This window comes from Trachinotus anak, unplaced genomic scaffold (assembly GCF_046630095.1).
Source record: "Trachinotus anak isolate AG129_WGS33_773 ecotype Australia unplaced genomic scaffold, CSIRO_AGI_Tana_v1 ptg000012l, whole genome shotgun sequence".
Lineage (NCBI taxonomy): Eukaryota > Metazoa > Chordata > Actinopteri > Carangiformes > Carangidae > Trachinotus > Trachinotus anak.
Window position 1 is genome coordinate 12,495,840 of NW_027273863.1, and position 17,860 is coordinate 12,513,699.

The following is a 17,860-nucleotide window of genomic DNA, read 5'->3' on the forward strand; positions in this document are numbered from 1 at the left end:
CCAACTAATATCTGAGATCTAGGAAAACAGCAAAATCGGATCACAGGTTGTAAACAAGCCAACAGTTAAGCCAGATTATCTACTTCTTTAATGTAAAACCACAAATGAGCAGTTGAGAATATTGGCCATAATCGTTCATTGCATGGGAAAATTGTGTGCGCATGCAACTATGTTATGTGTGACGCATCATATTGAAGTATGATGCATCATACTTAAGTATGATGCATCATACTTACCATATTAAGGTTTGTTTAAAACCAGAATGTTTGTTTGGCTGCTTGTGCCTCTTGCCCTATCAGACATCTTTTTAGCAAAGATGCCACATTCCCAGATTTTTCAATTAAATTGGAAGATCTCTGGAGATTAGATGGTGGCAGTCTCCATCGACAGGAATCATGGTCAAAACTATAAAAGTAAGAGTCAATAATTATTATTGAATGCAGCTTGTAACTTTGACACTCAAATACACACACACACATGCAGAGGCGTTAGCACATTGTGGGGAAACTTGGGAAGAGTTCAGCATAGGCCCGACAATGTTCCTCTGTCCACATCTGGTTATAAACACTGTTCTCTGAGTCGACTCACACACGCTGTCCTCATCATAACCCTGCCCTGTTCACACACTGCCAATGACTGCAAGTCACCAATGTCTGCAGGGGCAGAATACAAACAGAAGTAAAAAACCTGTGTGTGTATGTGTGTCAATGCTGGAAAATTTGGGTTGAGGTCCACCCCTCTCTAGAGATCCTGTGCTCTGATAGAACGACAGATTGTGAAAGAGTGAGAATGAGAGAAAGAAAGAAAAAGAGGTGTTTGCTTTCCTTCTTTCCTGCTGCTGCCTACAAATGGAAAATTACTGCATACAGTGCCCCAAATCTGCCCCCAACTTTGCTCTAAAACACACACGCATATACAGACACACAGAAACCCCCTCTAACTGCCCCTAGGCCTCTGCACAGGAAGTGGTTTGACTGAGTGAGAGCTCCATGATGACGGTATTGCCTCGTTCCTTTCTAGCTGTTGAGACGTGTTGTGCTCAGGGCATCCATATGAGTTTGTACATGTGACAGCCTATTCATCTGTGTTTTCCTATTCAAAAGCTGGCAGACAGCAGACAGACAACTTGTTTAAGTACAGTGTAATCAGTTGGAAATGCGATTCACTCCTAAATGACTCCTGTTTGAAATAAGTGCAGTTAACATCAGCCAAAATACTTCGGTCTGTCCTAGAAGATTCCACAGTGCTGTGTTAGAAACGCCTGACTTCCTGAATCTAAAAAGCTGAACCCCCCCCCCCCCCCCCCCCCCCCACTTTCTGTGCCCTTGATCACATGTTCCAGTCACCTGACCAGAAAAAGGCGGGACGAAGGAGAGCACATGCCCTGGGCAGAGGGTGCACTCTAGCATATGATGTTAACTATAGACTACTGCTATTTCCAGTATGTAACTCCACAAATTCTGTTAAACTACCTGTCAGACTGAATGTGCTCAGTCTCTTATCTGGGGCCTATGTCTCTATCTAAACTCTGACCTCCCAAATTCCAGTTCACCTCCTCCCCTTCTTACCTTGAGTGAGTCGAAGCAAGCGATGACCCGTCCGTTGTCCACCTGACAGCTCTTGGCCGGATGAGCAAACTTGCACTCCTGGTCAGAGCGTGAGCATGTGCCCCTCTGGAACTCCCTACATACCTCCAATGTCAGCCACTTTGTGTCACGGATATGTGCTATGTTCATTGCCATGGCAACACGCTGGCAAAATGTATTCCAAGCTGAGATCTGTTTAAACGTGAATAAAGTACCTTGAGTGTTCTAATCCACAACTTTAAGGTCTCTATTTGTTTATTTGTTGGTGTGGTTATAGTCTGTGATACATATGAAACAGTGAAAAAGAAAAGCTCCTATTGATTGAGACGGCTCCTTGTCCAAAGTGAAAAGTTACAGCACAACGTTTCGCTGGGGATGTTATTGGATCATTTTCCTGATCCAACAACCACTGATGAAAGTGATTATATCCAAGAGACGACTTAGCCTAACAATTAAGTTGCCACTCTTGGCTTGACTTTTCCCTCTCACTGTTTATTGCTCACTGAATGGTCTCATCTACAACATTCATAAGCCAAGGTGGGAAACAGATGGACAGGCCAAACCGAGAGCCCTCTGGTTAGGTGCAGTGAAGCAGGCAATAAAGGTGATAGTCTGGGTGTAGCCTGCTACAGGAACATTAAGGACACTGAGGACCGAGTGGAGGCTTAGAGGGTTGAAGGCGAAGGTTAAAGGCAAGGTGGGTGAGATGCTGCGTGGGCCTGGTGGTGTGTCGGTTCTGCTGTGGTAAGGCTGGTCAGCTGGTGGAGAGCAGTTGGCAGCGGGGCCGTCTGGTGAGGAGAGCTGAGGCTGGAGCCCTGCTGCGAGGAGTGGATGGTGATGATGGTGAGTAGACGAGTGGGCTGGAGCGTAGGCTGCGAGGAGGGTGTGGTCGCTGTCCTTGTACTCGTGTTACTGTGGCAGCAAGCGAGCGAGGCGGGGGGGAGGGAAGGTGGAGCTTCAGCTGTAGAAGCAGGTCAAAGCTGCAGCAGACATCAGGGAAGGCACTTCCTCTGGGGAGAGACAAAAAGGAGGGAAAGAAAGAAAAAAAGATTAGTCTGACAATACATCTTCCACATTTTCCCACTCATTTGTCTTTCACGGGAGGTTCTGACCTGCAGTGTTTTTAAAAGCCATGTCACTGCTAAGCTTTGCAGCTCTGGGAATGAAGAATATGTAAAAATTTCAGAAATGCAGGGGTGTCAGCTAAAACAAATAATACTTTCACCCGCCCTGCGCTCTAAACACACATGGTCCGCACACACGCACATCACGCCATGCCACACACAAACACATGCTCTCTCTCTCACACACACACACACACAGAAATGCACAAAGCAGCCATTCACAACTTTCCACCTCTTCTGGTCAATGCAGGAAAATCTGATCAAACCCTGTATCACTTACATTCAAGTACAGCAAAGCCGGCCATTGAAAATGTGTTTAGAGGTGAAAGAAAGGAAGCGAGTGAAAGCAAGGGGGAAGTCGAGGCAGGGCATGAGGGAGAAGAGGTTAGTCATTTCCCTTCTTGCGAAGAGGTGTGAGAGTCGGGACCAATGAGAGCTAGCAGAGTTGCAGCAACATTCTGGGCTGAGGGCCAGGTGAGAGCAGGGGGAGGAGCAAAGAGGAGGCTGACCTGCCTGCTACTGGGGAAAGAGAGAAAGAGATCAACAGACTGAACTAATAACTCTGCTGTGTATTTCTATGACTACTTCATTCCTCCTGAACAGATGATAAATTTCTTGGAGACAAACAACCTGTCATGAGAGGCCATGCTGCAATGATCTCACACAGATGTGAACCTGTCTGCTGTGATAATATCATGTTTATTACTTCAGTTTCATAATGCCCCATTTATTACATGCAGAGGAGATCATGGGTTGTTTTTTTGTAATGCTGCCAGTGGTTTCTATTTTTGGTGAATCCATTGTAAAGGGTTTGCAGGGGGAATTTGAATGATTGGGCTCCCAGGGGCCCATTCTGCTCTTATCGCACAGGCAGGGTAACTCACCACACCCTGTGTAGAGAAATCGCGTTTCCCAGAACAGCATGCGCACCTTCAGCAATCCTACGAACTGCTGCTAACTTTACAGAACTGCAACACTGCAACACGCTACATCAGAGCCCTGCAGCAGCACAGCCCAGGTCATGATGACCCAGCAACATGGATATATGTTGGAGAGAGAGAGAGTGAAGGAGGAAACTGCTTAGTTTCACTTTGGATGACCTGAACGATAGCAAAAATAGCATCACTGCTACAAATGACCTTTGGATTGCTAGCATAATTGTAACAGAAACGTTACAACTGCCCTACCCTCACCATACACACACCCCGGCACACACAGAAACACAGAAACACAGCAAATTATCTTCCATGACATGCACTTTAGAGAGGAGACTAAAATAAATTCACTTTTCAATAAAATACAAACATAAAAAGATATATCACCTCACTGCTCAATATTTTTCAAATGACACATCATGATATTTTATTAAATGCTGCTATTTAAAAAAAAATGAGAAGCAGTAATGTTTCTTTGTCAGTTTAATAGCCCTTTCATGCCAAAAAAACATTTTTGACCAAGAGCGACTGGACTGAATGTCTTGTTTTGGAATGAAACCAGTCCAACATGCGCTGTTTTTATGTTTTCATTACATGCTTCTGTTCCCATGAACTTACTCATTCATCATTTCGTCTTCATTGCTGTGAAAATGTCAAGTCCGCCAAGTCTAATCTTTCTGTGTAACCCTGTATGCCCTAGGACCTGTTTTTTTAATATTCTATATTGTTGATGTTACTTGTATTTATTGCTACAGCTCAGTCTGACCGAGTTGAAAGAAACACACTTTTACTCCACAAATATACTTTGTAAAAAGGTGAATTCAGGTGAGCAACAACCATTTTTGAACTCCTCAGACTGAACTTACGCCACAGCTGGAGATGAACTAATGAGGTGGATCAGAGACACCTATTATATACGTATATAGATATATTTATTTAAATTGAAGGCACCAGGGGCTGTCTTCAATCAAATGAGAGAATGTGATGACTTGATATATGACCCCTGCATTCTGTGTGGCCGCTTCTGTGGCTGTTTCTATGGTTTCTATTAGAGACAGATGAGCAGACATCTGTGAGAAAGAGACAATGTAGTATGGTGTAAGACAGTGCCTGAGTGATAATGAGGGCTCATCATGATCCATCATGTCTGGACATGGCCATCCTTCCCCTATTGATTTCTTCATCACGATGGTCTTTCATGTCAGTATGCCACTCCCTCTATCTAATTCCACTTGAACTGTCAGTGCTCTTTGTCTCCAAGGCATCCATTTCAAATAGATGACTGTTTAATATGATCTACTTCTCTCCTCTAACCACAGACTTTATTCTCTTTTAACCAGTGGATCCTTGACTTCTTTGGTCTTCCTTCTCTTTCCACCCCCTCCACTCCTTCCATGCTTGTGTCTTTGTGCCCTCAATGTGACTGTCTGGCTTGCGTTCTCTTCCAGCATCCTCATCAGCACTCCCCCAGATTCCAAGGTCTTGCAAGCTGGTGCAAGGTCAACCACACTGGAGGAAGGGAAGATGGCGATAGAGCCAGTGAGAGAGACTTCCTATCACCCTTTTGGACACGTGGTAGAAACATTACGTGGTTGCAAGAAGAGGAAGTATGTCTTCAATATTAGCACATCACCATCAGCTCATGGTCATGTGACACCCGCATATGCCTCAACAGCACAGACAGTTTCTGACATGAAAAACAAGCCTGCCTGTCTTTTCCTTTCTCTTGGTAATGAGTCAAACAACAAATCTGTTCTCAACGCTGTCGAAATCCACCCTTCACCTCCACCAAAGTGCAAACTATGCATAAAACCTGCCAGTGATTTGCTTGGTGGACTGTGATGGATAGTACTCTGACATTATGATGTTTTCTTGGACACAGAGAACTGTTTTGTTATGAAGGCATGTCTCAACTGATTGAGAAGTTAGTGCAATCAAAGCAACATACTAATCTGGGCAGGTCTTGAAGTTGTCATTGTGACTGAATGCTAAAGACAACAAGGAAGAGGGTGTGGTTCACAGTTATGATAAGACTTCCTGAAAAATGACTAAATGCTTTATTAACTTTTTAGCTCAGCTAGGCATGCTACCATACCAGGTCATGAATTACTAGAGGCACTATTCCAAATACTAACAAAAGAAATAATACACTGGAGCAAACTGATGCAGTGTGTGTAGAGATAAAGCTGACAGAAAAAAATGCTACTTGTTATATATTGTAATATCTGCTATGGTGACCTAACCAAGAAGCCACAGCTTCTATCATGAGCTTTTTTTATAGCTTTGACTGCAGAGAAAGAGGTGTTCATCTCTTTTGGTTTACTGCTGTTCCGTAAAAGGAGTGGTTTCAGCATATTGACAGAGGTGTAGTCAGGGTGACAGTTTGCTGAGACAAGTCATCACAGTGGAGGACACTGGAGGAAATGCAACACCCCAGGCCTCACTGCTTCCGCTCCATGTGCTCAGATTATGCATGTCAATGTTGCCCTCACTGACCTTTACATATACACATACACACTAGTGCTTATACAGACACATGAGCATGTTCTCCTTACTGTCTCTTGATCTTTTTTGTACAGACAACCCACATACAGAGACTGATGGCTGCTACCCTATACACTATAGCTCTTCTATACCACCTTTTATATTATTGAGAGATCACACCCAATAAGGTCTGCATAAAATTAATCTAAGGGTTAAGGTTAGGGCAACAGCACGTTGCATTAAAAAGAGATGATGAACTGTTTGTTTAACACTTTATTTTTGAGTTTGGTTTGTTATGAATAAAGGTTATTGATTAAACACAGCTCATAAGGACAGACATGCACACAGTCCTGCCGAGTAGTCCTCACTAAAGTTAGTATTGTTACCATCCTCCCTAGCGTCATTGTCAAATCATCATCTCCTCTCAACTATTAGTTTTACTGACTTATTTGTCATCGGATTAAGTAGCGTGGTTCTGAAAGAGTCCTAGGCAAGGAACACACAAGAAACAAAGCCTATTGATTTCTCTGAGAGCAAACCTCTGGAGACAATAAGATCTCTTGTTTAGAATACATGGCCAGAGCTATGCACACACACACACACACACACACACACTGACAAGAAACAAACACAAATGCAAACCTATACAAACACACAAACCTCTATGTGCCCTGACACTGAGTATTCTTAAGCTGTGGTGAATATCTGACTGTGTGAAACACTGCATCTTTGTGTGCATATGTGTGTGTAAGGATGTGGTGAAGTCAGCGGACAGTGAGGATAATGGCTGGCCTTACGGTTTAATGAGTGGCTCATTGGCTCAAATTTATGTTGTCAGCGTCAATGTGCTGAGACGTGATTTCTACATAAACAGACAGATGACAAATTTAAGAGAACTCGGAATTAATGCGTGGAGAGGCATAGCAGGTGAGTATTAAAACAATGTAAATCTATAACCTTAGCAGTCATCAGATCTCAACCTGATAGAACACTTGTGGGATTTTGGATGGGGATATTAGATGAAGCAATATATTACATTGTTTTTTTTTTCATTTTATTTGTATCCATCTGTGTATATACAAGTATGGCTAATTGTAGTTGTTATCCCTCAGACGAAAATGAAAACATACAGAAATATATGCTGAAGGCCAATGAAAAAAACATTTTTTCTATTAAAAACGCATTTTGTAATGTAATTAATGTAATTTTGTGATGTAATTAATATCATATTATTTATTTACATGCATATAGATGAGAATCTTTTTCATCCCTGAGCATACCACCATGTGTGTAGCATACCCACATTCGCTGACTTGTGTTGGGGCCTGCTTCTTAATTTAAAAAAAAAAAAAAGACTATGTGGGCTGGAATGTGTTATTAAATGTTACAACTGCCTGTCCCTCTTCTAGAGATGGAGAGTTTTAAGATGTCAGGGCTGTGAGCAGGAGCTGACACACCTGGGGTGAAGAAAAACAAGGCAGAGGCTTGTGTTGACATGTGTACCTCTGGACAGAACAACAGAGAAATAAGTTGACACTTATTACTGACTCCACAAACAGCAGCTCCACATGCTACTTGCCCTGCTTATTAGAAGTGTTGTGTAGTTCAAGTATAGATGAACCCTGGTGGTTTTGTATTCTCTTTACTGCAATGTCTGAAAACAGAAGCCTGAAAATTATTACTGGTTGCCTGATATGTAGTATGGTGGGTTAAAGAGTCAATTAAATTCAATTACTGGTGTAATAAAGAACTGTGTCTCTGACAGTTGTTGAAGTCAATTCATTTTAGCTTAGCTTGGAATTTCGTTAAGTGGAAGGTGTCTTACTCAGCCAAAGCCATGTCAAAGTGTTGCTCAGAGGGGTTGAAATGTGGTCATAACACAGTAGGAACATACAGAGAAGCCCTCGTGTAATAAAGGCTTAACCTGTCAGCGCATATTCAGCCATGCACATAATCCTGTCTGTAGGGCAGATTCTAGATCATAGGCTACGCACATTCATGCAGAGCTATCTGCACCTAAACTCTCATGGATATATACAACCATACCCAGAGACAGCAATGTTATCTTTGGCATTATTACCTACTACATACAACAACAGCACGTTGTTCAAGCTCCTGCTAGACAGAAATTGACAGTCTACCTGCAGCAGTGCTACCGTGGGGATTTTAAGTCTCAACAATGCAATCTGCTGCACATCTGTCTGTGTAGCGCATGCTTGCATGTGTGCACATACTTGTGTGTGTGAGCTACTGTCTGAGCCACATTGAATCCCTCTAAGTCACAACAACAACATTCCTCATCATTGCCCCAACCACAGCCACACCACCAAGAGGAAGCCCAGAGAGGCCAGAGGGAGGAGGGCAGAGGTGGTGAGGAGAGGGACAAAGAGAGCAGAAGAGTGAGTAAAGGCTACAGTTTAAAGCTCTGAAGGTTCTCAAACTGTTGTGCCATCTGTATTTTACCAGATGTATGTGCTGCTGTTATTAAGACAATTTTTTAAATCAGATGTTTGCAAAAAAACTTTTCGTATTCGTATTCGTATTTGAGTCTGATAAATAGCCAGATATTATCGCTATGAAAACACTTTCGGCCCATTTATCTTAGTATGATCCACACAGACGGACTTAACTTCTGAAAAGAAAGAAAAGCATTACAGGGCAATCACACGTAATCTCCCAAAGCCTTAATAAAGCAGGAAGCTACTTACTTTCACTCCAGTTTAAACATCGGCAAGTAAAATCCCTCCATTTACTGGGTCTCCTTCTCCCTGTCTCTCTCGTTCTTGCCCCTCTTTCCTTCTCTCTTAGACTTTCTTCCTCTCTCTTAGTTACTCCCCCTCTGTCAGACGCATGCAAACACTCACTTAGTCACACACACACACACACACACACACACACACACACACACACACACACACAGAGGCACACACTCCCACAGACAGTCACCCTCTCACACACTCTCTCTTCCCGCGACCCGGAATGCCTGGCAAGATTCTACTGTACTGAAATACTGTGCTCACCATATAAGGTAGCAGCGGCTTCACATGTCACACATAATTTACATGCAGTGGGGCAGGAGTTTGCCTTACACAGTACACACACATGGAGAAACACACACATACACACATGCAAAACCATGCTTCCCCCTTTAGGCTGACGCAGCAAAGGAGGTAAAAGAGACACAAATTTTTCCCATTCTCCTTGTTAAGCAAACCCTGGAGGATAACTCCTAACATGTCTAATGTTGAGTCAGACGAAGGGAATGAAAGCTGAGTGGGCGATCTATTGATCCTCTCCACTGCTTCCTGGAACAACCACGGCCCTCCAAACACACACGCACACACACCAGCAAATTTTGTTGCTAACTAGCGCTACCCTCAGGAAGTAGCTATTGTGTGACTGGCTGCTTTGAGCCAAGAATGTGTCTAACTGTGTGTGCGTTTGTCTGTGCGTGTGTCTGTGCCTATATCTATAAAACAAGCCGGAACAAATAGATGTTAACCCTGTGGCCCACATACTGGATGCACACAGACACACACAGCAGACACTAAAGCAAACAACCCCCATATCTCTTCCCCCATATGCTCCACTGCACAGGCGCTACTTTGGAAAGTAAAGACTGCAGCACACACAGGAGGAAAGATCTAGATAAACCAATGAGACAAGGAGGAGGGTTATCAACCAAGCTCTTACCTCTCACATTGCTCTCCAGTTTGTGTATGTGTGCTTCCGCGTGTCGATTGACTCTGTGTGTTTATGCGTGTGTTCAGACAGGCCGCGACAGCAGACCCCCAGGCACCGGCTGGACCATTCTCAGGCAGGCAGGCAGAGCGCAGCAAGGCAGAGGGACTGGCAGAAGAGAGGCAAGCGAGTGAGCGAGTGAATCAGCAGCGAATGAGTAGAGGAGCTGTGTGGAGCCGAGCACCAGAGTGAGAGAGAGAGAGAGGGAAAGAGAGCGAGAGAGAGAGGAGGAGTGTTTGTCTGTGAGTGTGTGAGTGTGTGTGTGTGTGTGTGTGTGTGTGTCTGTGTGTGTGTGTGTGTGTGTGTGTGTGTGTATGCGTGCGTGCGCGTGTTGCAGTGTTGGCTGTGCGCTAGTGTCTCCCCTCCCCTGCCTCTTGAAGTGGCTGAGCTGGGCTGTGCTGAGCTGTGCTGAGACGGGCTGGGCTGTGTCTCTACTGACTCCCCAGCCTCTGGATCGTCTGTCTGCTGCCCGACGAAAGTGGTGCTCACTGGGCGGCAGTAGCAACAGCTGTGGAGGAGGAGGAGGAAGAAGAGGAGGAGGAGGGAGCCCTGACTGCACTGGGCATACAGATCCTGCAGTCCCCTCTCCCTCCCTCTCTTCCTCACTGAAGGATAGCCACACCCCCCCAAAACAACACCAGGAAGTGCTGGCTCAGTTACAGCAATGCTGCCCTTGCCTTTCCAGAGAGGCTGAGGAAGGAGAGAGTGACGAGGGAGGAAAGATTGAGAAAAACACAGTAAGAAGATAAAGAAGGAGAAAATAAGGGGAATTAGTAACAGGATAAACATATGACCAAGGGAAGTTTATGCAGAGTGAGGAAAGGCATTAGAAGTTAAAGCTGTGATAGTGATATTAAATACAACCAGACAGCAAAGAGTGATACAGAAACAAATGAAACAAGGAACTTAATGAGGTAAGGAAGAAAGAAAAGAAAAACAGCAGTTGGAAAGAATGAATAGATTAAGGAGTGTGGGGAAAAGAATTATGGAAAGATTTACGGGGAGTTTGTGACAGATTAGCTCTGGCTCCTGTCCGGATCACCTCTCTTTTTTTCATACTGCTTTTCTGCTGTGGCATGCAAACCTCAGACACCTCAGCTCAGCCTCACACTCACAGCTCTTTCCCACAATATAGAAGCAGTATGGCACACTGAACTGCACTGAATAAAACTGGACTCTGCTAGTAAGTGGTTAATAATTCAGAGTAACACAGAGTGTGTAAATACTTGGGAAATAACTATTCATAAAAATGCAAACTGTGCAGTTTGGTTGCAGGTCAGCAACATATCATAGAAAGACGAACTGAGACAACACTGAAGCAACTGCTGTTGCCAACTCTGCTGTATTGTTGTTGACTCAAAGCTTCTGCCGCCTCAACCCCAGCATCCAGGGGAAAGCCAGAGAGACTAAAGTAGCCTCCAAGAATTTGATTTGGACCTGATGCTGCAATATCCGGTAGCCATGGAGATAGTGGCCTTGGCATCTGCAGGAATCTTTACAGATTTTGAGCTCTGTGCTAACGCCAAGTTTTCTGACTGATACTGCATGTTTTCTATGACTCACTTCATTTCACTGTGATCAAGGAGAGAGTGCATTCATAATGCTGCCTGTTTAGAATATTGAAAATAGCTTTGCAATGTATTTTATTGTAGCTGAATCCACTTTGTCTGAGATAAGACCTGCACCAATAATGCCATGTACTGATATATCAGTCTGATTATAGGGAGACGTAAGAACTCCCTCCTTATTTGGTTGGTTTCTAAATACAGGTATAATATTGCAAGAGTATATCCCAATACCTCTCCTATGTAAAACTGCCTCAGCTGTCTTTCTGTTCTACTCCTTCCCTCCCTCGGTCTCTGGAACAGTTTCTAGTGCTGCACAGCTCTGTTTAATACAAAGCTGGTGATAAGTCATCTCTAATTTACACAGCAGGCCCTTAAACCCCAGGTGACAATCTGTGGTAGAGCCCCAGCTGCAGCGCTAACCCTTTACCTAGCCAATATTCTGGTGCAATGTGCCTGTGCACTCACGGAGCACAAAAAACATGCCATGTACCTCAGACAAAAGAAAGATGTCATAGTACTATTTTTGAACTGATCAAATTTTGATAGACAGTGGCATTATTAGTCACAACAGCAAAGTTCATGCCTTGATCTATATCAAACCATCATTCAATAGTGATGGAAGGAGATCTATTTCCAACCATGGAAACAGCCAAAAGGCATACTATACACATATAGTATGCCTTTTGGTTATTCTAACCTGCAATTTGACTTTTTCCTTGACCCATAATGAAGAAACATGGTGACTGATGTTGTTGTGGCGCAATAGGAGACACATTAGCAACGCCTCCAAAGATCTGGGCTCTCTGTGAAGCTCTGACACTGACGTGGAATTTCCCCTCTTCTACTGCAGCTGAGAGTACGCCAGTGCTTCTGTTCCTCTGTGTGTCTTTCTTTTCTCCTCTGCAATGCTAGTCCATATTTCCTATTCATTATCATTCTCAATATTTTATCTCCGAGTCTATTTTTTCATCACTCTCTCACTTATGACTACATCTTAATTCCCCTAAACTTCCCTGTTGAAACAACCACAACCACTTCTCTTTTTGTCACAACCCACGGGACCATATTCCCCTTGTCCAATTAGAGGTATGAGTACAAAGCCAAGCTTTGCAGTTGCCAGATGGTTTGCTCATTCAGTTCAACAAGTAATACTTTCAGGTTTCATTCTGCATATAAGCTGATCAACTGTATAACAGGAGCTCATTTCTTCTTTTCCACTTCATATTTCTTTATTTGAAGTTACATACCCCTTATGTTTTAACTTCCTGTTCTACATGTCTAGTATCTCATAGATAAGAGGTAGATCTGACCATTGCTCTCTCGAGGATCAATGAGGCTGTGGAGCTGTGTAAGTTTGAGCAAAGAGGGAGAGGAATCTACATACTGGGGTTGAGCAAACTGCTCACACACATACTAATAACCAACAGAAAACAGGAAGAAGTGTGTGTGTGTGTGTGTGTGTGTGTGTGTGTGTGTGTGTTTGTGTGGCTAAAGGGGAATTCCACCAATTTTACACATAAAATTCAGTAGTTTTGGGGGGGATGGTTACTACTCAGCCTATGAAAACAGTTGTACAATGTGGCTCTGGAGGGAGCTTTGTCAAGTTTGAGAGTGTAACCTTAGTAATATCAATGTCAAACTGCATTATGGGAAATGTAGGATCCAGCTTCTGGAGCTTGAGCCATATGTGTGACACAAATCAGGATATCGCAGCCTCTGCTGCATCAATTTTGTTCATTCTTTTTTCTTATTGTTTGTCTTTCGTAAGTCCTACAGATGTATAGCAGTGAAATAAAAGGAGTAAAAGAGTAGGAAGCTCAGAATATTCTAGAAACGTCCTCATGAATCACATTAACCCTAAGCCAAAGCAGTCTATCATGGGTGACCGCTTTGCCTCTGTCAAACCATCAAATCCCTAACCTCTCACTTTTGTCCACCCATATTTTCTCGCGCTCCTCCCTGATGAGCGCAACTTTCCACCTTAAGCTTCCCTATCATCTCAATGCTCTGCTATTTCCCAGCTCTCTGTAAATGACACTGGCTGGCTGATGTGAACTCTCACTCCACTGAGGAAATGTCCCAGAGCTTTTGGGTGCCATACTTTGACAGCTAATCTATCACTAAGGCCGCAAATACATATTACACTCCCATTACAGACCATCACAGCAACAACTGTAACAGTACACAGTGTTGCAGAAAGGCCCACAGCAGAGAGCAGCATTCAATGTCAGCCATTTCCCTATGGTTTATTTTGGAGGCCACAAAAAACTTCTGTTTATGTTATGTGTTACTTTAGAATGTGTGAGGGATACACCAAATACACAAGGGTGCTATAAAAATTCTACACATCACTAAAAATGTGCATGAAAGTGGGAAAAGTTGTAAACGTGTGTCTGCTGACAAATCCCCCTATTCTGGTGTGAATTTGCAGTAATGTTTCCCTGCAGCATACTTTGTGGTTTTCTCTTAACTTCTTTCTACTTTGACGCAGTGAGGGGAAGCAGGTGCAATTCAAGCTGTCAGGTTTGAAATACAGAGAGAGGAAATAGCACACTGTCTTGTCCCCATATGACACCACTGTGCATGTGTGTGTGCGCGATTCAAGCTTGAAGCTTATCTTGGAGATAAAATGAAAACGAATGGAAACACCCTTTGCAAAGATGTTTTCACTTGGGCTTTCAGCAATGTTTCTGTCTAAACATAGACTGCAGATGTACTGCCGCAAATATTATATAAACTCTCCTTACATCTTAAACTTCTTACAGACCCTTCATAGTATAGAGAAAAATAAGACAATGTTGCACATGTTGGCTTTACTCCAGCAGAAAAAATTCCCTCTTTTGCAAAAGTGTAAGAGAAAGTAAATAAGAAAGTCATCATCAATTACGCAGTTACAGAATTTTAAGAAATAAAAACAACAAAACAAAGAGAAGATGCTGAATGAAACAACCAATCATTACACTATGGAGTCATTGTCAGTTATTTATAGATATTTTACAGAGAGAGCTGCTTACCTGCGTGTCTGTCTCTCGCTGACGTGCCACTGGGACAGATGAAACCACTTCAACACAGGTCATGCTGACGCAATGCATTGTGGGATGAACTAACATCTTCATTTCTCCTTCCACTTCTCTCACTCTCTCATAATAGCACCTTCTGCTTGGCAACGGCCATACCACAAATGTGGTCAGGTTTAGAGTGAACCATCACTGTGCAACACTAAGTCTCCATGACAACCACTCCTTATCTCATTTGCATCTTCTTCTTGTATTATCTACCGATGCCAAATATGGTCACCTTGCTATTATCCCCGCCTCTCTTTGCATCCCCTTCTTATAACTTCCTCTTTCCCTCCATTTTCAAACTGTGAGTATACACTTTGTGTATAATGTAAATGCACATACAAGCATGTGCGCATGCTTGCAGCCTGTGAGTGTGTGAAAAGAGGAAGTTCCTGTGACATTAGACCAGTTTGCAGCCTGAAAGATAAGCAGTGAAACGGCTTGGTAAATCAGGAAGTGGGGTGTTGTAAAGGCTGCAGTTGAGAGACTTAAAAAAGAAAGGGGACTTTCATTATGTTATCACAATCCCCACAGCCGCTACATCATCACAGGATTTCACTTACCCCCTCAGTTCTTCTTCATAGTGGTCAGTTCAAGCATTTGGCCCCCTCCTCTTTCTTCTCCAAGGACTGAGCCTATCAAACTATCACTGGAATGTTGAACCAGGCCCCTGGAGCCCACACACACAGCAACACTCAGCAGCACTCAGCACCTGTCTCCGACTGCCAGTACAGAGAAAGACACACAGTCAATCACACTGGACAGCACAGCAAGGGGAAAGAGCAGAGAAGTGGGAGGCAGACAACAAGCATTTTATCAGCAGAAAAACACATACTGAGTCGGTTGCACGTTTTGTGCAACGCAGCAAATGAGGGATAAAGCAATGAACTTGTTAATGTAATACATCATTATTAAATTAATTATGAAATCTTGTCAGATTTACAATAAACAAATAAGGTCAAGACAAGTTACAGCCTCTGTCTAATGCCAGTGTTTTTGTGTTTTTCAAATATGAGACCATGTTTCAAAAATTCCACATGTTGCTGAATAATGTTGCTATTGTACTACATATTTGAAGCTACTAATATGAATATGCTGGAAATAAATGGCACAAACTAGGATACATTTGACAACATCAGAGACCTTATTTCTGGTATTTTGTGACTTTTTACAGTGAAAACAAGGATAAAAAGGCAGTAAAAAAGTATATCTGGGCTATTTAATGACAATTCACGATTGAATTTCACAAATAAGCCTATATAGATATAATGAACTGTCACTTTGCGAATTAAGGGGAGTAATGTGGATTTCCAGTATAATCTGAGGGGTAGCAAAATGATTAAAATCAAATCAGGCATCTCAAAATTCTCGAGCTGAAACAATAGAGCATGGTGTATTGTTTGTTCCCAGTATCACTTAAGTTTATTTTTTTATGATTTATTGACATTGAAATGCTAAGCATCACAGAACCTTTACTATAATTCATGTTTCTTTTCCTTTTGCATGGATTATTATCAACCTTTCTGGACATATCATCTCTCCATCTGACACTTAGACTTACCCAGGGAGTGTCTGGAGAACTTCTGAGGAAGCATCAGTGGCCCTAAGAACCAGCCGGCCTCCCCTCCTCTGGCTGCAGGGCTGGTGGGACTCAGAGGATTGGAAGTCAATGAAACCAGGCCTAATTTAGCCTCCACTGCTCCATGAGCTGCCAGGAATCAGAGTGAGACTCCTTCCCTTTTTAGGGCTCCCTGGACACTGCAGTCTGCAAGTGGCACTACTGCATTCCTAGCAACACTAAGGAGCTGGAGAGAGAGGGGACAGAGATGACTGTCAAAATTTGTTATATGAAGGTGCCATTTTACTTATTATCTAGGTCTAAAAGTCATATCTTAGCACTGTGGGAACTATGTAAATATTTTAACAAAGCACCTATTTATCGAAATTACTCACACTGTGAGTTTATCTAGCCTTACAGTTTGGAAACTTTTGCAACCATCTTATCCTTACACCACTTTCAGTAGATATGTGGACAGCTTGATCCTGTTACTAACTCAGACACTGTCACAACAGATTGCCATAAAATCACAACAGTAATTAGGTGTGAAGACGGGACTAATCAGAGAGTCTATACTTACACTATCCACTCAGCCAGGCCCTCATACTATGTCATGTAATCTTTAATAACCCCGGCTGCACTGAAACTAGATGCTCCTGGACTAGAAGTGTATTTTTTCTCCATCATGATCTGGTTGTTTTTCATTTGACAGAGAGAGCGAGAGCAGACGCCTATTTTACATTTTAGAGATACACAGTATTTTAGTATTTGAGCTTTAAAATGAATTAATTTACTTGTGTAGCATGAATTAAAAAAAGTTAAAATGTGTCTTCTTTACGACTAAATGGCAAGGAAAATGCAACGCTGCAACTCTGTAGACTCATGAAAAAGACATATCACAATTTATTAACCCTGGCAGCCCATGTGTTTTAAATAAATGGATTAGATGAGGATTACTCATTGAGCCTCCACTCCTTTTGCATCCCTCTGTTTTCTACGTGTGATATGACTACACATATATTATTGAAGACAGTGATCAAATAAGCCATGGTATGGAATACACAACAGGATTATCTATGCTGGAGTGCTGAAGTCTCATGTTCACCTCCCACTTCCTATAGTGAGCAGACAAATATGTGGCTGCTGTTTTACTGCAAATGTGTGGAATAACCCTGGTAAAGGCCAATTCAAAGTGACATAATCCCATTAGTCTATTCAAGGTCCCTGTCCCACCACCCTGCATAATGAGAAGATAAAGGCTACTGGAGCAATATGAATATGTAACTGTTTTCATGAAGAGAATTTTTCATGCTTCTTGTGTAATTGACAACTATTAATTTAATTAACCTCCTCTCACAGGATTTGATTATTACTATTTTAAAGAAACTTCATGTTTTATCAAGTCTTTGGCTGTAAATCAGCCTCTTCACCAATTATTAAGATGGTTGTTCAGACTTATTACCAGCCCAGACAGTGGGGCTGGTACTGTTTTTACCTTGTGATTCTATGGGTCTCTCATCATGGCAAAATGTGGTCCTGGAGACACCTACTACCACAAATGCGGCTTTTAGTACTCCGACTCCGAGGATGGGCACATGCCGACCCACAGTAATGTAGTAATAAGTACTAAGTTATAATGTAGTAATGACTACTGAGCACTCATGGGTCGGAATGTCAACATGTTGATGGGAATTGCGTCTGGTGCGATCCCATTGCAAGATGGTTTCTAATTTACCCTGCTTCTTCCATATCCAACTCCAGCCTTCTCACCTCCATATATAGTGCAATTCTGTGGAAATCCT

At 42.7% G+C, this 17,860-nt stretch overlaps 1 protein-coding gene across 36 annotated transcripts in view; it reads right to left on the reverse strand.

The window, feature by feature from the left end:
• mbnl1 (muscleblind-like splicing regulator 1) overlaps positions 1-17,860 on the reverse strand; it is a 49,370-nt gene that overhangs the window by 24,728 nt on the left and 6,782 nt on the right. For 3 of the 36 annotated variants that reach the window (XR_011692886.1, XM_071491196.1, XM_071491189.1), the window contains exons 1-2: positions 9,823-10,358; positions 1,569-2,596 (exon numbers count right to left, since the gene is read on the reverse strand). Coding sequence is in view for 32 of the 36 variants with exons in the window: in XM_071491196.1 (XP_071347297.1) it covers positions 1,569-1,742 (174 nt within the window). In the remaining 4 variants the exon portion in view is untranslated. Of the gene's footprint in view, positions 1-1,568; positions 2,597-2,698; positions 2,722-2,990; positions 3,145-8,837; positions 9,171-9,822; positions 10,361-14,452; positions 14,610-15,063; positions 15,223-16,061; positions 16,306-17,860 lie in introns of those variants that run through there. The other 33 variants (XM_071491219.1, XM_071491214.1, XM_071491210.1 and 30 more) reach the window with 20 other exon arrangements.